The sequence below is a fragment of the Scleropages formosus genome, chromosome 19 (genome assembly GCF_900964775.1).
Source record: "Scleropages formosus chromosome 19, fSclFor1.1, whole genome shotgun sequence".
In the NCBI taxonomy this organism is placed as follows: Eukaryota; Metazoa; Chordata; class Actinopteri; order Osteoglossiformes; family Osteoglossidae; genus Scleropages; species Scleropages formosus.
The window spans coordinates 3641052-3666418 of record NC_041824.1 but is presented as its reverse complement, the minus strand read 5'-3'; the positions used below and the strand labels follow the sequence as shown (position 1 = coordinate 3666418).

General features: G+C 46.8%; 1 protein-coding gene across 1 annotated transcript in view; it reads right to left on the bottom strand.

Moving 5' to 3' along the window:
- The window catches only part of LOC108927709 (cadherin-6-like), a 41614-nt gene that overhangs the window by 11103 nt on the left and 5144 nt on the right, over positions 1–25367 (bottom strand). The window contains exons 2-6 of the mRNA XM_018741159.2: positions 13195–13552; positions 6807–7101; positions 4767–4886; positions 3718–3885; positions 1393–1580 (exon numbers count right to left, since the gene is read on the bottom strand). Of these exons, the coding sequence (XP_018596675.2) occupies positions 1393–1580; positions 3718–3885; positions 4767–4886; positions 6807–7101; positions 13195–13419 (996 nt within the window). The 5' untranslated portion in view covers positions 13420–13552. The remainder of the gene's footprint in view (positions 1–1392; positions 1581–3717; positions 3886–4766; positions 4887–6806; positions 7102–13194; positions 13553–25367) is intronic.

The window sequence follows — 25367 nt, the reverse complement described above, 5'->3', positions numbered from 1 at the left end:
TCCATCTCTATGTGCCCGCCACAAAAATGGTGAATTTAAATCAGGGCTAGCAAGGTCGTGCAATATCCTTGTCGACTTGTCAGTTTATTTGCCAACCTATATATTAGGTGATGAAAAATGTCCAGTGCCGTCTAATTAAATTGAAGCAGGGGAGTTTTGACATGAGGGTAAACACCAAGAACATTCCCACATAAAAACCGTTAAGAGATCATTTTGCATGCCAGACAAACAGTAAGGAGTAGCAAGATTAATGTGGGCAACAAACTCAGAAACTCGCGGAATCACAAATGCACACTTGCGGGACCGGACCCTTTCTAGGCACGTTGCACAACGGCATACGATCAGCAGCGACACTTCAGATAACGGCACAGGATATTTCCCCTTAATGACCTGCTCATATCACTGGTACACGGATTGTGTACATTAGGCTGGCCTGAAGAAATATCCGTGCGAGCCACTTATCACCCTGACAGCTTATGTTCTTCTCTGACCCTGAACACCCCCCACTCCCAGCCCCTCTCCCGCCTCCTACCTGTGTCGATGAAGTCATGTGCTGTTCGCGGGTCACGGTCTCTGAAAGGAGGCGCTCCGTGCGTGGACGGGAAGAGAGATCCCCCGCGCTACCTCACTTTACGGGAACTAATCATTCTCTCTCATTTACATTTTCTTGCTATTGGAAAAAGTACTGGCGCCTCATAAGAGAGGTGACACAGACAATAAATCACAGCTTTTGAAAACCGGTTTGGGTCCTAGAGTTAAACTCAATTTCTTCTGCGCTCTTGCGAGATCTTAATCGTTCTCTTTTTTTAGCTTTGTCACATGTCTGAATGGCTGCCTTTTGCTGGGAGTATCATGAATATTTAGCGTTCATGCTGGTGTACACATTTTATAGGAAAATAAAGTTCTGAACAGTTCTGTGCCACGATTCCCGTGTGTGGCCATGAAACCACTTTAACAGCAAAGCCATCAATTCAACTGTTGTTCCTGGTTTCGCGAGAATATAAAATTAGCTCGTCTCAAGAACTTAATTTTGTTTTTTTTTCTTGCAGTCCTCGGAAAAGGACTCCTTTAATTTATTTAACCTTATTACCACACACCTGCAGGGAAGAAGCAGCAGAACACTATCTGAGATTGAGTACAGTGATTTCTTCCCCAAACCCTTAAATTGAGGTAAAACTGCATTAAAAACTAACAGATGGAACATATTAACTTTGCTCTATTGACATAATATAGAGTAAGAAAATGAGGCCGACGTAAAGACCATAATTGGTGTTAGGAGGGTCTCAGCTGATTTCCAGGAATAGACTTGCTCGTCTCTCACGCTTACCGACAAGGAACATTGAAAAGATCTTTACGGCGGGGTCGCTCATCAGAAAAAGAAACCCTCAGTACCTTTTTCACGGTGATGACCCCCTCCTGGCTGTCTGTGTCAGTCACAATGTCAAATACGTCGATCCCATCTCCACCGATGATGCTGTAGTCCATCTCAGCGTTTTTGCCAACATCAGCATCCGTGGCTTTTATCTTTCCCACAGGAGACCCCACCTCCGTCGACTCGGGAGCACTGAACTGGTACACACCTGAATCGGGAAGACACCGACACACACAGGTTTTCATCAACCCTCAAGAACGCGCTTGCAAAGTCGGGAAAGGCTAGATGTGATCTGTCTCGTGTCTCTTCTTTTTTACATATGAGACCATGTACAGGGAACACTGGACTTCCTTCCATGCCATGTGCAGTCGGGCCTTTATACCCCTTCTATCCAACTGCTGCCCTTCGGTTGGGGATACTTGCAACAACACCAGTCTTCAGACATGTTCACATAAGTTCTATATCACATACTGCCAGTTACATCCAAGCCAATTCAGCTTTTTGGCAAACATGAGCATTTTTCTTACTCTGTATAAAGCCAATACACATGTAGAATTCAATCCTTGGAACAGAATTGAGATCCACAATCCCATGCGGATTTCTATTCCACTGCATCGTCTGAGGATGCTTGTATTGGATTTTTAAGTTTGAAGGAGTGTTGCACGTTCCACAGGAGATTAAGGCCGGCACCTTTATTTAATGGTAAACAGAAACAGGGATGAAAGCCATGAATAGATCCCAGTGACAGGAGGAAAAGGTGTCCTGTGTAATTTCACTCTGGAGGAATGACCCTGTCCAAGCAGAACTAGATGGATGTTACCAAAATAAAGCAGTATTTGAGGAAATATCTGCAAGCATGAGCGAAAAGGGTACAAGCGATCATATCTGCTGTGACAATGAAAAATTGCCTGTGGTTTTACAGCGTTACCTGTGTGAGGAGGAGGACGCGGACATTGCATACAAATGTAATTATAAAGAGTCTCGCGGAAACACCGAGCTGCACATTTTCAGTCCTATTGTGCAAACAAAACCTTTCGTACACAAATCATCAGCCACATACGCCAAATGCACTCTAGGCCTGAAAAAAGTACAATTTGGGCGATGCCACCCATTTGTGGACTTGTAATGTAAACCTCCCGATGAGGATGCACGGGAGATGTCTCGCATTGTTTGGCATGGTGGTGCGGCGAGGCGGGTGGTCCGAGAGGATGTGGGTTCGATCCTTGTTCAGTCTGTGCGGAGTTTGCATGTTCTCCCCGTGTCTGCATGGGTTTTCTCTGGGTGCTCTGGTTTCCTCCCACAGTCCAAAGACATGCTGTTCAGGTTCACCCCCAGTGTGTGAGTGACAGAGAGAGTGTGTGTGTGTTCCACTGATGTATGGATGAGTGACCCAGTGTACGTAGTGTATCTAGTAGTGTAAGTCACCACGGTGAATAAAGTGTATGGGCTCACAACACTACATAGAGTTCACTGGAAGTCGCTTTGGAGAAAAGCATCTGATGAATAAATGCAAATGTTTTGCTGGATGTTTGCAAACCCTTGTGCGGTTTGCACGTGTTCTCTACTTTTCGGGCACTTCCTGTTTACCTGTTAACCACAGTTATTTCCTCGGGCTATTCAGTGATGGGCAAAAAAGGAGAAGCAAGGGAGGGGTGGGGCTGGCAGGAGGGAAGGGGAGCGGCATCACAAGGCAACAATGATATCGCAGCCTGACACTCGGCGTCCTCTGGGCGCGCGATTAGAATATCCGCCACACTCTCCGCAGCAGGCCGTCCGTCTCAACAGGGATGACAGCGTTTGCGGCTGGACCCACTGAAAGGGGTGATAAATAAGGGGGAGGGCGGCATGGCCATGCGTGCTTTGGAACGCAAAGAGCCGCTCGCCTGGCCTTCTTCCCCAACCTGCAACCCCGCGCCGCTTCCTATTGTCATCGAAGAGTAGCAGAACGACACTGGTAATCTGTCGGCGTGATTCAGAGGAGCTCGCAATTTGCTAGATGTACTCCGAGAGGGGAGGAGAAGCAAGAGGAGGCCCGAGAGTGACAGGGAGATGAGAGAGAGTCTGGGAGTTACAGTACAGTGAGAGAGATGGAGAGAATTAGAGAACGGGAGATAAAACCCAAAGAGTGCACTTTTTTCATTTAATAAGGATTACGCTCTGATCGCCTGCACTTTACAGGACCTGCCTCTCCATCATTCAGCTCCATATTTAATTATTCCCTGACTTCCAGAGCAAGCAGAGCTGGCGCGGTGATAGGTATCATTTCTGAAACCCCAGGCAACAAACACCACCCCTCCACGAGCGGGGGTGGGCTTGCTTTGCTCGTCCGCGATCAGCTGACTTACCCTGTGGAAAGCGTGGCGGGTTGTCATTAACATCCCACAGGGTGATGCTGACCGTGGTGGTCCCAGAGAGGCCACCCATCTGACCAGCCATGTCCTTGGCCTGAATCACCACCTGGTAGTTCTCCCGGCTCTCCCTGTTCATGTTGGAAAGGGCCGTCCGAATGATACCTGGTCAGCAGCAGGGTAAAAAAAGGGAGGGGTAGGAGAAAAATGAGCAGTTCAAAATACAGCCCCCAAGTGGTGAATTTGACATTCTGATATTTCTTGTCATAAAATCACGAAAAGAAATATTTCCCCAAAAAAAATCATAAATTGAATGCATGGAGAATTACAAGCGTTCTGAAGGAAATGTACCCTTTATTTGGTATCTCTGGCTTCTTAAGCACACGGGTTCCTACTCCTTCACCCAGAGAGACAAGATCGGTATTTTTTGTTTAATCTCTTCTTCTTTACACCCCCAAAGAGAGCTTCAGATAAGAAACAAGAGTGGAGGTAATTGACTTGAGATTATAAAAGCAGTGTGTTTGATCCCTTTATGCCACTGGCGTTACACCTTACTCAGAGACATCGTTTAGAAAATTATTCAAATGATGCTGGTTTGTCGCCCACTCTGTGGCCACAGAGTTTATGGAGTGCTATGTTTTCACAGGTGTGTCCTTCCCTCAAAACAATTTTGACCAGGGGTTGAGGGAACCCCCACCCCCCGAACAAGTCCTTTCCCGCACCTCTTATGATGCCCACACGTCGCACGGTGTGCGGGAACATCGCCTTCCACACCGCTCAAAGGGATTAAGCCTTTTTTATCTTTAACCACATAGTAATCTGCACCAGGCATTTTTGTTGCCATCTCCCTTCGGTTTAAACAAAGACCTGAGCGGGAAGCTTTCCAGCGTGCACATTACAAATTATTACATCTACCCACCAGTCCCATCAATGTAGGTCTCCCACTCTTAATCCGCCCAACTCCTAATTATGTCCCATCTCCGCATCTGGATAATTGCTGTGGGGAAAAAAAAGGGAAGCGGTATCGAGGGGGCGATCACACTGACCTGTATCGGGCTCCACAGAGAAGTACGGCTGCCCCTGTAGGATGCTGTAGACAACTTTGGCACTGTTGCCGTATGTGGCATCATCCGCATCTGTGGCCGTTACCTGAATAACCGAGGTGCCTGCGGAAGGACAGGGAGTCTCACGTAACTTCAAGGACGTGTTCACTCATTTCGGGTCAAGCTCTGCTCTCGACTCTCACTACTTCGCACCTGTAGACCTCACGATGAAATAAGTGCATGTTAAAGAGACGGAGCGATGACTGTTATGACCGATGCTTTCGTTGAGAAGCTCGGTTGCAAACCTAGCTGTGAAACAACCTCACGGTTCATCCCAGGACGCAGTCCGTCAAGTCCGTGTTCTTAACCACAACGCTACCGGCTTCGTTAGATGAGCGAGCATGTAACGGCAGCAGCAACGTAATCAGTTTTAGTTGTGAACACCGCGAGGCCGCACTGTTAGCATGCTAGCTGTTAGCATCCAAGGTTCACACCGGCGAAGCATAAAGCGTATTATGCGTATAATGTCTGAGAAGTCTGAGATTCCACCGTCTAATCAGACACATAATCAACTGAGAAGACTGCTGGGAATGATGCCAGCCCCGAGCACGGTCTCTGTTTAACAACTTTCTTTTTTACTCCCCATGCACATTATATATGTCTACTGAATTAATTTCACATATATCGTTAATGAGGCAATATTTCAATCACTGGAACCATTAGCGGGGGGTTGAAATAACCTTCGGCTAACAATTTTATAATAAAGGTTAACAACGTTATTTTTTTTCCATTATTTTCTGAAGTTCTATCATTTGTACTGCCATTAATTTTCGGACAGCCTGTGCTTTTCTACAGCATGCTATTGAGATGAACAATGATGCGCTTTATCCAAAGACATGCTGTTCAGGTCCACCCAGAGTGTGTGAGTGACACAGAGAGAGTGTGTGTGATCCACTGATGTGTGGATGAGTGACCCAGTGTATCTAGCTAGCAGTGTAAGTCACTGCGGTGAATAAGGTGTGTGGGCTGATAGCGCAACATAGAGTTCACTGGAAGTCACTTTGGACAAAACACACACCCACACACACGCTGTCGGAAACCGGTTGTCCTGAGCGGGGTCGCAGCGAACCAGAGCCTAACCCGGCAACGGAGGGAGCAAGGTCGGAGGCGGACAAGGCACCCCAAGGAGGACTTGAACCTCAGACCCATCAGAGAGCGAGACCCAGCCAAACCCACTGAGCCACTGTGCCCCCCCCTCAAGTAAGTAAGTAAGTAAGTAAATCAGTCAATCAATCCATCCATCCATCCATCATTTTGCTGGATATCCCAGTCGTTCCTCTGCCTTCGTTTCCTTCCGTTTCCCCAGAACTGACGAGTATTTCCGATGAGGATTCCACACGTGGAGTAATGCTCTTAAAGGCGCAATCTGATGACTAAGCGGCTTTCCTAACATTACAAGCTAGAAAAAAGACCACTGGATTGTTTTTCTTCCTTATTCCCTCCCTTCATTTCCATTAGTTGAATTTTTCCTTGAATAAATCCTAACCCAATTTTCCCAGCAAGTTACAAGGCGCTCTGCATTATCACGAGAGATAATTATGCCCAACATAGTATTGATTACCAGTGTAATTAACGTGATGCTTGTTTATTTATTAATCATATCCTCTGAACCATGCAGTGCCCTCACAACACAGAGGCTTTACTGCGGTAACTTTGATGCTCGCCATTGCTCTCCAAACTTTATTTTGTCAATTTTAACCCGACATCTTGTAATGAGTAATTACTCATCCTCTTGGTGAAGCATAAATACTAACAAAGAGTAATATCTTTAGAAATCCATATAAAAATTAAAATTATTCTTAAACCTAATCGAGGGAAGACTTTCTTAAAACATGCATTATATAACAGTGCAGTGGCCTAACAAATTCAATTAGTCAAGGTTTGAAAACGTAAAAAAAGCAAAGCGTGTCTTCATATGCCTCCTTATAGGCCTTCAGCTTGCATTAAAGAAACAGAGAGATGCATCGTGTGTCCTCTACATACCGACATCGGACATCTCTGGTACGCTGGCAGTATAAACGTCCTTGGAAAACTTGGGCTCATTGTCATTGATGTCATGGATTTTGATGATGAACTCGGACTCGGGCTCCAGGGGCCAGCCAGTCTTCTTGTTGACAGCCTGCGCTCGGAGCGTGTAGTATGCCTTCTCTTCCCTGTCCAGCCTCTTGGTGGCGTGGATGTCGCCCGAGTTCTCGTCAATGAGAAACAAGGAGCCTGCCCCGTCTCCGTTGAGGATGTACTTGACGGTGCCGTCCCCCCTGTCTTGATCCGAGTGAAGCTATTGTGAACAATGAGAAAGAAACAGACATTTTAAAAGCCAGTTGATTTTTCTCTGTTTCATTAATATAACTCCAGGACCCACCAACCCACCCATCCATCCATCCATCCATCCATCCATCCATCCATCCATCCATCCATCACATTTTAATTAATATTTAAAGTATTATTCTAAACTCTTTTAAATTGTCTCATGTTAAAACATAACCAACACAACTTTATCCAATTATTTATTTACGGAAAGCTCAAACGCTGAAAAGACCTATGCGCCGTAATCATACCAGATTGGTCAAACAGCATGATTTCAACACTTCACAGCAACGATGGACTTTTTCGCCGACTTTAAAAGCTGGAATTCGGGATAAGGCACTCATCTTTTACACATTAACGCAGTTCCGTCTCAGTTAGGGACGCCACCATCTGTCTCATTTCCACCAGCTATACATCTTCGTTTCGTTTCCGTCTGGTTTTGTTTCAGCTCATCGCTCGCTCACTTCTTTTGAGGGTCCAGGGGAAAATACCGCGCAACGTATCAAGTCGGACAACTGGGACACGTACGTTCCCCTTAGCCTTATTTCGCATTACGGCTCTGTTCGCTTGTGCATCATGTTCCTCCACTCTAACAGCAGCTTATCCTTTGCTGACATTTTGAGTCAGGCCTTAAATCCCTTAAACATATTTACCTCCGAGGGAACTCATCAAAATCCTTTTTTTTGCCCGTTTATGATTTTCCTTTACAAAGTTACATGGTACAACAGTAATTACAGGCATCATCGCAGGATGCGCTGACTGGTGAGCTGCACGCCTCAATTCCAGAGCGGCTCGAGATGCCGTGACTTTGAGGAGTCTTTTTAAAACTCCCTCAGCAAAAACTTCCAGCGGCATCGAGGCATGAAACGTACGGATACCACTCCGCTCGATAAGGTAGTCGGGTGGGCAAATAAATAATGCACGTTATGACATTATGTAAGCGTGTGGAAAATAAGACATCTGACTGAACGGTATGACTTTGACTCATATGGGCATAATGGGCTGTATCAATGTCTGTGTACAAATGGCTTCTGGAAGGATCAGTTCGTAGGAGCAGAAGCATACGGAACGCTAGCGACAGCCTCTTACGGGATGCCAAGGAGTCCTTTTCCTGGTGGAAAAACCGCAGCATCTCGCCACTGCTCCTCATGACATATTCATACTCCCCCAGCCTTTGGGTGGTGGGATTCCTTATTAATTTATCACGTTGTGTAAAAGCAACGTCGTGGAAAAGAGTCTCTGTCTTTTTGTATAAACATCTTTCATCACTGTCAAGTTCATTCCAGACACTGGAGAAAGATGCGATGGAGAAAAATAATATGCAGTAGAAAGAAGAGAGTAAGAAGGGCGAGAGTTACTTTGATGAAAAAAAGGAGGGAAAAAAAAGTAAAACATTGCAGGGGAATATCGAAAAGCAGAACTCGATCGATGCAGCCTTCATGCTCCCATTTTTTCCCCCTGGCGATGATTCGAACGCGACCAGAGCAGCCGCTTCATCGATACTGAACGGAAACATTCCATAATAGCTGTAATTACCACCGACATGATATTTATCACATTTTGCCCATTTTTATTTTGTGTTGTCTTTCCAGCAGTGCAGAAATGCCATCTTGCTGAGTATCTGAGAGTCGTTTACACCTCTGGGTGTACCATCCTGCTGAAAGAGATGTATCACTGTTTGGTCACTCAAAGTGAGAAAGAAAATACACACACACGCACGCACGCACGCACGCACGCACGCACTTCCAGAACCGCTTATCCCAAACAGGGTCGCAGGGAACCGGAGCCTACCCGGCAACACAGGGCGTAAGGCTGGAGGGGACACACCCAGGACAGGACACCAGGCCGTCGCAAGACACCCCAAGCAGGACTCGAACCCCAGACCCACCGGAGAGCAGGACTGTGGTCCAACCCGCTGCGCCACCGCACCCCCAGAAAGAAAATAAATTCTCACAAATCATTCTCGAGGCCCACAAGTTTTTATGACTTCTTCTGTTGAAAATACATTGAAATCTCTCACAGAGCAAGTATGGTGACCCCTCTGCCAATGGCTGCTTATAATGGGCATCAACACGGCTCCCGTCTCTGTCCTCCCCTCCATTTTTGCTACATCGTGCTGGACCACGAGCAGCGTCAGCCGAGCTGTAATCCAGCGTTCGCTGCACATCTCCAGTGAGGGAGGCTGCAGCAGGAGTCGACAGACTTGCCCTTCACCCGAACCAGTTAACACACATTTGCATGGAGTCACCCAGAAAGGGTTGGGCTGCGGCTCTGCGGAGTGTCAATTCTCAGCTCATCGTCCCAGGATGTTTTTCCTAGTTGTTACTAGTGTTTTACTAGCGTGTCAGTCCCTGGATGGTGTGAGAGGACATGGGTTCGATCTCCAGGTTTCCTCCAGATGCTCTGGTTTCCTCCCACACTCCAAAGACATGCTGCTCAGGTTCACCCATAGTGTGTGAGTGACAAAGTGTGTGTGTGTGTCTGTGTGTGTGTGTGTGTGTGTGTGTGTGTGTGTGTGTGTGTGTGTGTTCTACTGATGTATGGATGAGTGACCCAGTGTTAGTAGTATATCTAGCAGTGTAAATCACCGTGGTGAATAAGGTGTGTGAGCTGATAACACTACAATAGAGTTTATTGGTATTCACTTTGGAGAAAAGTGTCTGATAAATAAATAAATGTAAAAATGTTTCGCAATATCAGTGTGAAGAGTCACAATATAATTGCACCATATTGTGCCTGTTAATTCAATTGTGAAGAATAGCACATTTTCATCACAATGTTCAACATCTTTGAAGATGATCTATCATCAGATTTACGCTGCATAATTTGTTTTTCGCCCGTTATTGGTTAAATCAACGAGCTCTCATATGTTTAGTTTTCATATTTGAAAATGGGGGGATTAAGAAGCAAAGACTGGGTGACAAAAGAGAAGAAATTCTGCTAGTTTGGACAAATGTTTATAAAAGTGTGTTATACATGGGTGTGGCTCCCTTTGTTATAGGTAGTGCCACATCACTCCAACCTACAGCTTCCAACAGCTTCACTCTTCGAAGTGCCCCAATCTTATCGTCCCATCACTAGATGGTGGGAGACGGCTTCTGCAATATTAAAAAGGCTGCCAAGGTGAGCAGCTGGTGACTGGGAACCGAAGGAGAACTCAGAGACCCCCTGCGCCCGTGCCCCCTCCCCCGAGGTCCGGCAGAGCGGGAAGGCCATCTTGAAGCCTGCTTTCATTTAGTTTTCGGAGATTTTTCATTTATTTTTTCTTCCCTTTTCATTCGTAGCACGCATCTCCTTTTGAGCCCGATCACACTGAGCCCTGGGAGAGGAGAGGGGTGCGGCAGATTAGTCATAATACGTGTGCTTGGGAAGACGTCCGTTGGGGACTCAGGAGATGCTGCTAACATATCGCCCAACGTGGTAGTGCTCCTGCTGAGAAGGTCCTCCACCGCTGGCGGATTTCTCTCTCCCCAAGGCCGTTGGAAGCCTCTCCTCTCTCAACAGCAATCTGGCCTTTTATACATTTCTTTTCGAAAACAAACAGGCTCCCCCGATGGCAGAGGGTGGCCCCCGGGGACCTCGTGCCTTGACTGCTAATGAGACTCGCGTCTGAGATCCTCATCAGCCGGGAAAATTGCTGTGCTACGCCAAGGGAACACGTGCTGAAAAAATACAGAAGAAAATACATACGTCTTTTTTGCCTCGGACCTGAGGGCTGTGGCTAACTGCTTTAGTAAGCAACGCATCATCCGGGGCCCTCGCATGGATCATTCAATCAGCCCATGGACGTGTTGCGTCAACCGATGAGAGCAGATCATGTTTCACGGGGACATGGAGCGGATGTTCCTAGTCGTCGGACCGTGCGCACATTAGTACATCTGTAAATGAGATGCAGAGTGTGAGCGGTGCATCTGGTCCGCGAGTGAAGCCTCTGCTGCAATTTACCTGTGCCAGCGTAAAAGAACGAAGCTAAACTCCTCGGCCTGAGACAATGTGTTGTCACTTAACAGCTTGCTGCTTAGTTGCACCTTCCCAGATCCACTTAGTGGCTTTAGGGACATTCTGCTTCTCATTTTTTCAATTATGCAACATATGCCAGGTGCTGGAAGATTAGCAATTCCGTTCCAGATTAGTCAAACACTCCGAAAAGTGAGGCAGTCGCCACAGAGGGAGTTATTTTTATGGTATCGTCCAGCATACAGGGCTGGAAACTTCATGATAACAGCCAACTTCGATAGATTTCCATTACCTGTGACAGTTTGCCTTCTACCTCCTCTTGTCTTATCTTCTCAGGTTGTGCCAGAGAAACACATAAAGCTGCTGGTCATGCTGCTGAATACAAGCACAAATGCTGGGACAGAATGTGGGCAAAACGTTAAATGAGTGACCAACTTTGAGCTTCTCCTTCAATGCGCGGCCGACAACAGAAGTGTCATGTGTGGTCACGTACCACCCGGGTAACAGGTAAAGGAATTAAGACCCGAGCGAGTACCAACAAACCCACTAAGCGACCCTCAAGCTGAACATCCTTGGCACACAAGTACCCATCTCACCAAAATATGATAATCGCTGTAAAATCTGAATGTGAAATCCAGAACTGGTCACATCAGAAAAGTAAGTAAATAAGTAAGTAAATTAAAAAATCAGTCAGTCAAATCAATCAATCAATGGTAGAATATGCTTGTCAGTAATTTAGATGATTTCTCTATGTCTATAGTTCCAATCTATGATTTTTGTTTAAAAGTAACCGTTGGCAAAATTCAAATCACATCCCTCCTTCATTCGCCTCTTTCTCCAAGTGCCCTTTCGGAGACAGAAGAACCATTTTTTGTTCCATATGACACTACCTTCTGTTGGGGAGAATCTGCTTTGAATTTCCTAGACTTAAGGCCATCAGAAAGAAGGACGGGTCATTACTCAATACGCTGGCAGGAGGAAATGGCAAACTGCAGCGACGTTTGACCTCAGACATATTTCACTTGTCAGCCGGTGCGGTAACTTTTTGTCACCTCAGACAGCGAACCTGAGCACGGAACTGGGAAAAGGACACGAACAACCTCGTGAATCTGGACCCTCATAATAGCACCGCCGTGACACCAAAGGACTTCCGACCTCTGTCCTGACCACAGTAAGAACCACGCGAGGGTGATTCAAATACATCTAAAAAAACCAAAAGGCCAACTTCCTCGTTGTATCAAATGAAGTGCTGGCTCCCTTCCGTTTTGATCTTTGAATCTGAGGCACTGAGCAGCATCCATTTGTTTTGCAGAACAAATAATACCCCGAGAGCCCAAGCCGCGGGGCACTGAACCTCCTCGTGATATGAATGGGATGGATCGAGTCCAAGTGGAAAGACAGCCAACAGTGAGCAGCCCAGTCAACGTACGCTGGCACGGAATCATCAACGAAGAAGACATCTGGTGAATCTCGTTCGATGGCTGTCTTTATATTTTATCGCAAAATCGGGCAGCTTTTTGCCCCAAAACCAAACACTGTACATCTCATCTTCTGGAGAGATCTGATTGCTTGTTCCATTGTGCGATCTGTCTTAAACTGATTGCTTGAATCAGTGGTTTCAAACAGCACCTAAACTGGGTTTGCACCATAACCGTGTGACCTTCCACTTCCATTTTGTAGCACATTTGGAACATCAAAACGGCATTTTTCGCGTTTTTTTTTTTTCCAAACAAACCTGTTTGAACCCCAAAATAACAGAGTAGGTTTATAGCGTTCTGATTAAATAAATGTTTGGCTTTTGCAGAGAGGTCTTTTCAGATGAGATAAGCTTCAACTAGTCCAACTGCTATGAAGCATTCCAGCTGCAGACACATCAAATGAATCATCAGCAAGAAAGAGACGTTCGTTTCCTCTGCTTAATAAGATTTAAATGTCAGTATTTCTGTTGGGGGGAAAAAATAAAAGAATTGAAAACAAAAACAATTAATTCAGCGTACAATGCGCTTTAATCATCATTTAGACGTTGCTGAAGGGTAACGTCCTCATCGCGAAAGAAAGGCGACTTCAGGACACGAAGAGATTGAGAAGATCGGAAAAGTAACCCTACCTTTCCCACGTACTGGTAGTCAGACCCAGTGTACTCCTCCAGTAAAAAGAACTGGTTCCACATCCAGCCTCGCTTGGACCGCTTGAGGGTCACTCCCTCAGCCGTGGCCACCCCCGCACCCGTCGGCCCGTGAAGCAAGTCCTCTGTAGTCCTTCTCAAGACGGCCTTGGTGTGTGCGTGGTGGCTGAGGTGTGCCCACAGCAGGAGAAGAAGGTAAGTTCTCATTGTATCCAGCACGTTTTCCCCGCTCCTGTTCTCTTGCCTCGTGTTAAGCAGCTTCGCTCAGAGGAAGGAGTATCGCGTCATAGTCTTCCCCGTGCCTCTTCAGTCGCCCATTCCCTCTGGCAGTCTGTGCTACCTGAAAACCAGAAATTGGGTTACTGTCACTACTGTTTACTGAGAAAAAACTGGGTTCAGCACCTTGCTCACAGGTGAACCAGCAGTTCTCATCCTGGGATCTCCACCAGTATCCTTGCAGGTCAAAAGTTTAATTCTTTCAGAACTACGGGACACTGTCCGACTCCCCGCGAAAGCACCTTCTCATCCCGGGTACTTCGGAGATCTGACATGTGGATCGGCACGGTCTCGTTCGGTGCGAAGCTGAGAAGTTAACTGCGGCCCCTCGGGTTCAGCGCGCTAAGCTCCAGGCAAAGAAGCGAAGCTATTTGCAAACCACACAGCAGGCTGCAGTACCTGTGCAATGGCCCTCAATTTAATTATCACAGACAGATGGTGCAGTAAATGCAGGGAGCGAGAAGGTCTCCTTTGTCCTCATTATTGCCTCATCCAACTTCAAGTCACAAAAGGTCACTAAATCGTGTGCTGTCAGTGGTTCGAAGTGGCGTACGCGGTTCCTAAAGAGGCGACTTAAGGCGATGGGGCTGATTTTGCCCTTCGAGCTAGGGCATACGGAAGTTAACCAGGCTTTTCACGATGAGCAATCTTCTGGCAAATCGACCATCATCGAAGATCGGGGTCATTTAGCCGACGCGGGTGTTTGTTTTAGCACAAATCGGCTTCTGTGTGGACATCGGTCGGTCATTTCTGGAATAGCATGCTGTCATTGTAATTGAAGAGAAGAAGAAGCTGTCTATCACCAGTTCTGGAGCACTGGAGGACTCTGTGCCTCGCCCATCCATTGTCCCACCCGTCACCAGCGGCACCGCAGGCCCAACCCATCTACTCCTTATCAAACAAATTGCAAATGGAAAAGATGGAGCTGCTTCCTGACTCTGCCTCCCGCTCCCTCCTTCTCCCTCACTTTGTCTTCTCGTCGCGCTTTGTATCAGCATCCAGACTCCCGCCTTGCAAGGGCTTAAGATGATTTACAGCGTCGGCGGTTTGCCTTCGCGAGCGTCCCTTTGCATGCATCAGCATGGAGAGGTCAGAGGTCAGCACTTTCCTGCTGACGGAAAAGGTGACACCGCGAGGGAAGCTGCTTGACTGAATAATGCGGACGAAAATGAGAAGGAGTGAATCTGCAACTCGTTGCCTCCTCTCTTTATTCCGCACGCCCTGTTCCTCGGACACTCGTTATGAATTTGTTTAATTGAAATGGTGAGGCGTACAGAGATCGAGGTATCGATTTACTGTTAGAACCGGCTCACTTGAAAATACCACGAGGTCCCGGAGGTGGGTGGGCATTTGGGCGGTTATATGTCACTCCTTAATACCGTGGGTCCATCCTGTCTGCACTGTTTCAGAGGCCTCCTACCCCCGAACGTATGAAGACCCCTTGCCCGAGTCTGCCCCGCTGTGAAGCCATTTCTTTTTTCCTCCTCACTGTGCCCTGACCCGACTGCTCACCTGCCAGAGTCCAACACGGCTAAGTCAGCTGGATCTAAAGTAGTTTTGTTACACCAAATGTCAGCGGGGGGTAAGAACATATCGGCTGTCTGCCGCGAGAGGCTTTCTCCCAGGCTTTGCACTCAAGTCCTCACCTCGACGCACATCCTGCACCATAAGGGAGTTGCTTAGAAGAATGAAACTCTGCCCTGATATTTTTCTAGGAAGGATGAGATTTTTTAGAGCTCGCGTCACTTACGATGAATTTCTTCCCATCTATTTCAAGCCCGTGTAATTGCCTGCATTTGGGCGAAAAATAAGTAAATAATGGCTCAAAGTGCAGGTTGCAGAACGTTTATACTTTTAGCGGCAGCGCTCCTGCGTTGTGCAGTTTTGCACGGAAATCAAGATGGATGAGTCTAGCGGTAATCCGCATCTGCCCGTGAGTGTTCTGAGCACTGCATGGGATGACGTTTGGAAAACATAGCTATTACCAATTAAGGCAATTTATTGTCGTTATGGGGAAAATGAACGAGCCATTAAAAGGGGCGGGATGGAAACGAGACACCGACAACATCGTGTGCTTTTAAATGCATCTGCCAATAAATATCGAATATGGGAGCAGACTAATGAATGCGTCCGACTTATTTGCCAACGACTAGACACTAAACGTCTGAAGCAGCAGAGTATGATGTCTGGTCTGGCGAAGCGGACGAAGGCTCCGTCCACCCACATGACCAACCCTCCGTTCTAATGAGGAGAGAAGCGACACAGCGGAACATGCAGTCATCGGGCGTACTGCATCCAGTCTCCAAGTGCCACGGGAGGGATGCCACCCTCTTTCCCCCACCCACCCTTGGGGAGTCCCAGGAGGGGCAATTAAAAGCGAAAAAGGAGAATGTCAGTGGCTCGGTGAGCAGAGAGGGGGACAGGCGCGAGAACTGGCTGCGGTCCGGCGCAGAGGCATGTCCACCATCGTTGTGGCCCCGGTGTCAGCAGCGCCTCGACGACTCCTCGCCACGTCTAGCTCACGCCGACAGGAACGTTTCATTAGCGCCGGTACAGCCGAGAAAGGGTTCGCCATTAGATGTGCTCTGCTTGCAACAGCGGGGCCTGGGAGGCTTTGAGTAATAGCTACCAGGCCAACGCTGCGTTTTTGGTCAATGACTATCGCTTGGTTTAGATGCTAGATCTTCATCATTAATATTATTAAATTATAATTTTTTTCCCTCTTGTATTGAATCTGCAAGTTTTCCGTGGTGCAAAACGGTGCTGAACCTTTTGCAGCTCACAGGCTGTGCCCATGTAGCATTAAAATTAAAAAGGTGGCCATAAATTGTTCATCAGGGTGGAGGGCCTTAAGCGTACGGGAGACCCTGATTCAGGTTCCCCCCTCCTCGCTATACTGATGGTACAGAGAGCGCCAAGGGAGGGGTCCAACAGCCTCCACCCTCTTTCCCCTGGTCCAGGGGGCTTGTCGATACTCCATCGATCAGTCTGTTTAGGGGGAAAGCTCTGTCTAGACTAGAGGATTTCAGAGTTTTTGAAATCTCATTTTTTCCTGCTTACAGGGGCCGCTGCTGTTGAGGAATAGGTGGCGAAAAGGAGGCAGTGCAGTATTTCACTGGCATCATATCATGGCTACAGCATGTTGACTCGAGGGCTCTCCATTAGACTGTCGCAATGCACAAGAGACTAAATGCACACACAGAAAGCGAAAGTGCCAAAAAGCACATTTTCTGAACAATATAATTAATGCACCCACGACTGATTCCGGTTACACGTCCAAACAATGTTCATATACAGCGAGTACATCTTGCGGATGTGAAGTTTTCTTCTTTTACTCTAATAAACAGGCTACAGTCCGGCTGTCACACAAGTCTAAAGTTTCCCCGTGTTTCCATATCTGGTTTATGAGTGCAAGCGACTGCTCTATTCAAACATAAGCAGCTGCCGTGTCTGTGTGTTTATTTAACTGCTTTCAACTGGACAATTTCAAAGGGAAGCCTGACGCCGTGCTGTTTTCCATTGCTCCGTTCCAAGGGGCCCGTTCCCGACTGTTTACCGCTGACCGGGTTCTCGAGAAGAAGCCATCCCGAACACCCGACCGTTGTGCTGTTCCGCATAGGCAGCCGCAGATGTACGCTGCCAATGAGCTGTGCCTCGGCGTTATTAGTTCTTCTCGTATAATTTAGTCCTCTAACAAACTGGTTAAATGTGTGCAATTTCATGGAATGTCAAAACGGAACAAATAAAAAATACAGAACTTCAATCACACTCCAGCTGAACTCGGTTAAAGGCGTGCGTTGTATCGGCTATTACGTCCTACGTTATAGACCACTTCCGAAATGGACCTACGGGAGTTGGAAACGTGACGCCTTCCATAGGGCCTGCTGCTTCTCTACGCATTGTTGGTACAAAGCAGCCGAAGCCTGATATGATCTGGGTGCAAAGGGACGGGTCAGTGCGGTCCATGCTGCCGCTAAAGTTAAGACACGGTCTGCAAGCGGCAACCTTTGTGTGCATCGCATCCTGGGTCGCAGCCCTCACACTAGACCGAGGTTAATCTCCGCAGGCGGAGCTACAAATTCAGATCGTTCCTTCTTTTTCTCATTACTCTTATTATGACCTTCCGGAATGGGAACAGTCGTTTGCTCCAAGTGCAATTAATGGCACAAGAGTGTTGTTGGAAACAGATGGTCGCGCTTTGTTACGTAACGGGACAGTGGCTGGGGGTGGTGGCGGCGATGAATATTTCGTTCGTTCGTTAGTTTGTTCATTTGCTCAGCGTTTCCAGTCGTGTTCCTTAATCAGGCGTGCTCGACCATCATGGCTGGCACGCAGCGGTGCTGCCGCAGCTGACAAAAGTCCAGCCACATGTTCATACTCATAGCCAAAGCAGCTAAGGATTATGCAATTTTTACCCATTTGCATAGCGTTCATCTGGATGTTTACCACGCTGTGTGCGCACAAGTTTTGGTGGGAGCAGTGTAAGTATACAAGCATCAAGGCTCCCGTTGGGATTTCTTCTGACCACATTATTGGTCAGCAGTTCAGTGCCTTAACCGCGAAACCATGTGCTGTCCTTCCTGGAAACCACATACAATCCTTCACAAAATGCTTATCAACTGGATGAGTTCTGTCTGTAAGGCCAACCAGGGAGCAAGGTGCCCTCTCCCTTCAGGAGCAGCACTGCCAGGGGGAAGTTTGATGTTATGTTCTCAGCAGGCACCTATAGTAGTATCCAGGTAGTCTAATACAAATACAAATACAAACGCATCAACGGAAATAGAACTGTTCCCAGCTATTTACAAGACTTGATCAATTGCTACACCCCAGTTAGACCCCTGCGCTCTTCCACATCTGCTCGCTTGGTGGTCCCACGCACAAAAGGTAGGGCAGGAAGGTTCGCGGTTCTGGCTCCGTTGTGGTTGAACCTCCTCCTCCCTCACTCAAAACTGCTGAATCTCTGTCCACGTTTAATAAGGGTCTTAAAACTCACCTCTTCCAGACTCACTTCGCCCATCATCTCTTAAATTCATGTAAGGTATAAATGTTCATGCACCGTAAGGCTTTACACAGCTGCTACACCTGTACTGTATGTAAATGTTTGTGTATCTCAAAAAAAAAAAAAAAAACAATTGTAGGGAGGTGATCAGGAATCGTCTGAGTTTTATGCAGCTACTCGTGTGATGAACACTGGTGCATACAGTGGAAAGAAACTAACTTTATGTAAGAATCGCACGTCTCCAACTATGTCTCTTTCTCCTAATGTAATGCACAAATTGTATTTCTCCGAGATGTGCGTCGCTTTGGAGAAAAGTGTCTGCTAAATGAATAAATGTAAATGTAAAATGTAATAGTTAGGGCTGTTGATTTTAACGAAAGGGTTGTTGAATCAAATCCTGGTACGCTACCCTTAAGAGAGGCGCTTCATCTAGATTGCCTCAGAACAATACCTTAAATTAAATTTATACCAAGGCAAAAAAGTAATCAGTTGAGCTTTGCATAAAAGCATCTAGTGAGCAACTTAGGCAAATCGAATTTTCGATTTTCGAGTACGAACAAAGTCAGCTGGCACCTGGGGGAGAAACGTGGACCGTTGGAGGCACGAGTCCTAGGCGAGTCAGCTGTATTAATGGATTTACGGCGGGTGGTCCAGGAGTCAATGGCCTCCTCCCTCCTCATTGTCTCACTGCTTCAGTGTAGGTCTCCATTGCAATGCAAATGCATCCAGGCCAGACTGCAGCTGCACCTTAAGCGACGTGTGCGGCCGACTCGGACACTGGCCGTCTCCGAAGCCCCACAGCATCCCGACTGTAGGATCCGAAGTGTCCCAGAAGGTCTAAACGGTGGCCTCACTCTTCAGACTGTTCAACAAGGAACTAAAAACAAGTTGTGAAGATCATGAAAAACATGAGGCATGAAAAGTCAAAGAGCAAATTCCTTGCTGCTTTCGTGGCTGCTGCTCTTTGGATTTTTTTATTTCTTTGAAATAATACGAACCCAAGTAATCTTTTACATGCACAGTGCAATCTTTTAAAAGACGAATTGATTCAATATCCAAAGGTCAAGCAGTATGCTCTGCATGGAAATAAGCTCTTGAATTCTTTTATTTGTTTTCTCGTCTGCCCGGTGACTCGCTCAAAACAATTACAACAGGAAAAAGCTTTGGTCGGAACCTATTTCCACAGTGGGGCCTGCTGGATGGTAACAGCAGGTCAGCAATAAAACCCCAAACCCAATTGTCACAGAACACTAAATAATTCATGGTCCTCAAACAAAGGCATTAGAAATCTATGGAATTGCTCTAATAAAAGCTTGCAAAGAAAATGTATTTTCTGAAACAAGAATAATGGATTTTTCTGGAAGGACAATGCAAAAAAAGAGCAGGAACACCTGCTTTTACAATATTAATGGTCCGTTGGCGTGCCCCCACATAACGGGGTGTACACACAGGCGCGTTTGCTCAATTTCACCTGAACAAAGCTCCAGTGCCATGTGATGACTGGAAAATGCAGAGGCATTTGGACAAAAATGTAAATAAAACAATAATAAACTGCCGCGCTGTGGATTTGTTTCAGGGCAGGATAATAAAGCAAATTGAAATATTAAGATGCGGCAGGAAAGGAGGCCGCGAGCGACCAAAGTCCTACGAACGGAAAGTTTATTTCTCCGAGTCGATGAGCAAAGTATTTTGTTCCGTCTGCTGCGAGCGTGAAGGACAAAGCTGTTGATATCGATGCCCCCTCCTCGGGGCCCACCAACATCCCAAACGGCACGATTTCTTGGACGCGGCCAGAAACGCAGAAAAGAGTGGAGATGTGATGTGGGGAGGAAATGAACCCGGGCGCTTTTTACCTCCCTGCATCGTTAACTCGCTGCCGCACTATTCCGAATGCAGCGGCGCTCGTACGTTCGCTTCGCCCCTGTTCTCCTGGACTTGAACACATCGCGTTGAATTTATAACACGGAGCGTGACTGCTTTCATCCGCCTGATGGGGGTCACGACTGTCTCTTCCATGTTATTAGAATGCCAATACCCCAACCCCCCACCCCTCCCTTGTCTCTCACATTACATTACGCTACATTCACTCAATAAGCTGACATGCGTACCCAGGACTGCATATTAACACACTGCCCACTTAGTACAGATGGAGATATGCTGGATACAGCACGTCGAGGCACAAGTGATGGAGTCCAGGATTTTGGCCCGGACTGGAGAGAGCGGCGCCGAGACCGCCTCTCCGGGCCCACTTCTGTCCCCGCTCTTCTCGCCTCTGCACCGGTGTGCTGCGGACAGCCGCTTCAAATGCAAACAATCAATATCACTTAAAAATAGGACAAGCGCAGTGCGCCGCGATTTAAACAGCTAGACGGGGGTAGATAATGCAGCACAGGGCTCTGAGCGACCCATTGCCGCCTGTGGACCGTTAAACCAATAATGAAAATGTAGGGCACTATCTTTCATTATCCGCCGCCATCCGTTTTTTCCTCTTTCAGGTCAACAGATACTGAACTTTCTCTTTTTTATTATTATTTTCAAATCCAGGATTGCAAGCTCACCGCAGGAAAAAGCACAACCTCACGTTGCGGCGGAGGTGACCACAGTGACTTGAGCGGGAGCCTTATTGCAATCGATTTCACACGGAGATGGAAAGTCGAACACGATTCCTGGGCCGAGAGCTTCAACTCCAAAATACCGGAGGCGCTCTAATCCATGGCTGACCAGTCCGTTTCCTTTTTTTTATTATTTTTTTTTCTAATTTCAGGCAGCCCATCTAGAAAAGGACATGGGGGCAATCCTGGCTGTTGCTGCACTAAAATTCAGCAATGCCCTTTACACTGCTTGCATACAATCAATACTAACCTCTTCACTACCCCACCACCCACATCATCTTCTAAAGCACTGATGGAAAACTGGTAAACCCCCTACCAGTTCCTCTGAACTTCTGACATTTTTCTCATTTATCTGAATGAGGCCCCAAAGAGGCTTTGAAATTACAGTGTCTGTGTTTTAAGGCCGTTGTTCCAGCTGGGGTTCATCTGGAAGAGGAACAAAACCCTGGTGGACGATGAGTTTATTTCCGCCTCTACTGTTCCTGTTAACTCCCACCTACCACCAAGGCAGCATGGCTGTTGTGGTGCAGAAACCCACCGCACGGGTCACCAGCCTCTGCAATCGCAGCTCTGCGCCTCTCACTTTCGCAGAACAGCTCATCTGACGACGAGCTGCCTTCTTACATCACCATGAAGGTTAGTCCCAGGGTTTTGAAAGACACAAACTGCTGCAGAATAATGTCTGGTGAAGCACTACGGAGTACTTGCTAGGCCTTTGTAGTTCCTTGCTTTGGGCCACTCTTTCCTTCAGCGGTCAGGAATCTGCAAAGACCTCTGATGCAGCCAATGCAGCCAATTAGCATTGCAGTACAAAGCATGACTGTGGTTCTCCTGCAGCATTCAGCCTGCTTCGGACCACTCCCCGGAAATACAAATTTGGACAAGAAGGACAAAGAGCTTTGAAAAAAATTAATTCCAAGCACACTCTCGTACATCGAAAACAATATTAAAAATTTTAATATGCATAGTTTTTCACAAGAGGGCTGGATCAGAACATCAGGTGCAGAGATCTGCCGATACTGTATCTGTCCCCATGAAATGCCAAAAAATAACATCCAGCATGGTCTGCCTGGAATGTAAGCAGCCTTGTTAATGGAAGGAATGCATCTGGGACAACTGTCAAAGTGACCACTTTCCAAACTTCAGAGGTAGTGGGTGGTGGGGGCAGAGCCAGATCCGGCAATCTGCTGGGCTGCTTGGGGAGGACCTGACAAGAGTTTACAAATAAGTGGGGTTTGAAATAGCACCTGTTTATTCAACAGGCCCTGCAACATGTCGTTACCGTGCAACCAGCGGGGATCTGTGCGTGACACCCTCGCCCTCGACAAAGGACGGATTACACACTTATAAAATTGGCCAGATGGGACGAGGTACATGGGTCTGCTCACTGTCACTCCACTGATGCCCTAAGGCATGTGTTCTGGGAAAAGAAGGTTCCTGCGATGCCTGAAGGTGATGCAGACTGTGCAACAGGAGTGGATGCAGGTTGAAGTTGTTTGCACGCCTCCCTTGGGTATCCATGGACCACACAGAGCGCTGCTGCTAATCCGCATCAGCAGGAACTGCTGTGGCTCCCGGCAGGATATGAGCCTTCACAGACCTGGCCCACTCCTCCTCCTCATCCTTGTCTTCTTCCTTCTCCTATTCTATCTGATCCTCCGGTGCGGGCTCAAACCCCTGCCTAACCCACTGCGACCGCTGCTGCTGGAGGTGATAATTTAATTTGTGCAAGGTGACAATGAATTGAGCTGAATGGTTAAGAATCTGAGAGAAGCGAGAACATCGGTGTTTCAAACCAAGCTGGAGAAACCTTTGCCATAAACCGCTCTTTCACATTCATAAAACTTGCTATAGAAGAACAAAAAGTTTCTCCCTCAAGTCCCCAGCATGCAGTCTATCGATCCACTCATCTCAGTGATAGAACTCAGAATTTGCTATGGTACAGTCTCTCTCAGATGTTATTCCTACGTGAGCTATCAATTAAACATAATACATGTGTAGTTTTTGTGAAATTTATTCAATAATTTAGCAACAAATTATGGTTACAGTCCATGTCGGTAGCATGTTTAAAATGTGCATTTTGTCACATTTGTTTTACTTTCAAATTTTTTGCCTTATTATCTTCCAAATAAGCTTATCGCAGGCATCCTGCGCCATGGAAAGGTGTGCTATCTTGTTCATTACAACAGCAAGCCATGTAAGGGGAGGAAAACATTTGCCTTTTCCCACAAGCCAACCCACCAGGCTTGCAGTGCCAGAATAAACATGTCTCTCTGGAACAAGCATCACACGCTACAGTCTTCATTTTCACACCTCACACCTGAGAGAGGTGATGAGACAGAGGGAGAGAGAGGAAATCAAGAGAGACAAAAATGAGTGAACGAGAAAGGGAAAGAGAGCGAGAGAGAGAAGGTGTGAGAGAGAAGGAAATAGCAACTACCGAAATAAAAAATGCATGTGCTTCCTGCCTTGATGGAAAAGCGGTCCATTCTGGTGGACAGCCAAGACGGGTGGGCCTTCATTGCATTCTGGTTGGGCAGACGACCTTTGATCCCAGAAGATGTTGCCATGTCGGCTCTGGGCTGAGCAATTGGCAGGAAAGAGGCAGTGCCAGGAGGCGCAAGGTCAGCAAGCTTGACATAACCCAGTGGAGTATTTTGGGTGGGAGAAATGGAGGCTGGACGACCCGGCCAAGATGTCACTCATCAGATGGGATCGCCTGGACTATTAATTTTGAAGGCAGTTTAACCCCCCCCATGTCCAAAACTCCCTCCACCAGCGCTCCTCCATCTGACCCCTGCCCGTTCTCTCATGTTTGCAGGAGTTCCACAATGCAACACCACCACCAGGTCCATCCCCTGGAGCTGACAGCTTCTCCACCAAGGGAGCAATCGCTTCACAGCAAAGGCCAAGCATCATTATCGCTCTGTTTGAACATAGCCCTCCCTCCTCTGTCATCGGTGCCGCTACCCAGATGGGTCAACATGCTGTAGCCCCATCCCTTTGGCCATTTCATTCAGTTACAACCTGTGGTTCCTCTCTCCGCCACTCAGGACAAAGCCTGGAGCCTTTACTTAACACACCTCATATCCAGTTGCTCCAGGTAATTAATGTCTAAGGCTGTTGAGTTTACAGGGCTTCCAAAGAACTTAATCTAAACTCATGACCAGATGAGCGCTTTACCTTTGTCCCCGAAATACTAAATGATGTACAGATATATACATTCAGTCCTTATGTAACAGGGTCCCGTGCAACAAAAATCTGCTACAACGGCATATGGAGCTGCATACACCTTTTCATACAACAGGCTTATTATTCAGTACAAGGGCAATTTTGCCCATTACACGGTAATTTTACTTCCACAACATATTGAAGTATTTTGTAGGTATTTATTCAACAGCTTGAATCAAATGCTTGTGTCAGATGTTTTGGAGGAGTTGGTGCCTCAAATGCAAAAGGTTTTTGTCCCTAGCTGGTGCTGTCCATTTGAAAAATGTATATAAATGGTGCTGGTGTTGTCACTGCCATACAAAAATACCCTTTATCTTGTCATTTTCATCAGTTTTGGGTGATAGTATTTTTTATTCAGGTAAATACTGTAACTGTGCAAAAAACTAAATGAGCGCAGTTCTACCTCTTCACAGGAACTGACACTAAAAAAGCCAGATATGTGAGAAATGGGTACACATACATGTATGTATCTGCATATTTATTTGCGAAGTAATGATTAAAGCCACAATCTCACACTCAAAGAGCCCAAGTTTGCATCCCCTATCCTGCTGTAATGCCTTTGAACAAAATAATTACCCTGAATGACTCCAAGAGAAATTACCCTGCTGCATCAATGGGTGAATCATTGCAAGTCGCTTTGCAGAATGTGATAGCTAAACAAACTAAAAATAAAAATAAAGACATAAAGTACAGCATGCACCTGATGCCATGTACTGCCTAAGGAACTGATGCACAGAAAAATGCGGGTGCAAATCCTGTAAGGGAAACTATCACTGTCTGAGAAAGTACTCATTCCCGAATCACTTTAGAACACCGTCCAGTTGTATAAATACGTTGATCTCAACACTATGTAACTCTGTTCAGATAAAAGTGCCAGGACAAAGCAAGTAAATAATGCAATGACCAATGTGAGCCTCTGTTGTGCCACTCCTGCCATGTTCATTCAGCATGATACAGTATTAAGTGTACACCATGGTTCAAAGCAGCTGCATCTCTCATTCACCAGTCCATCACAAGGCACTCCAAGTGGGACTCAA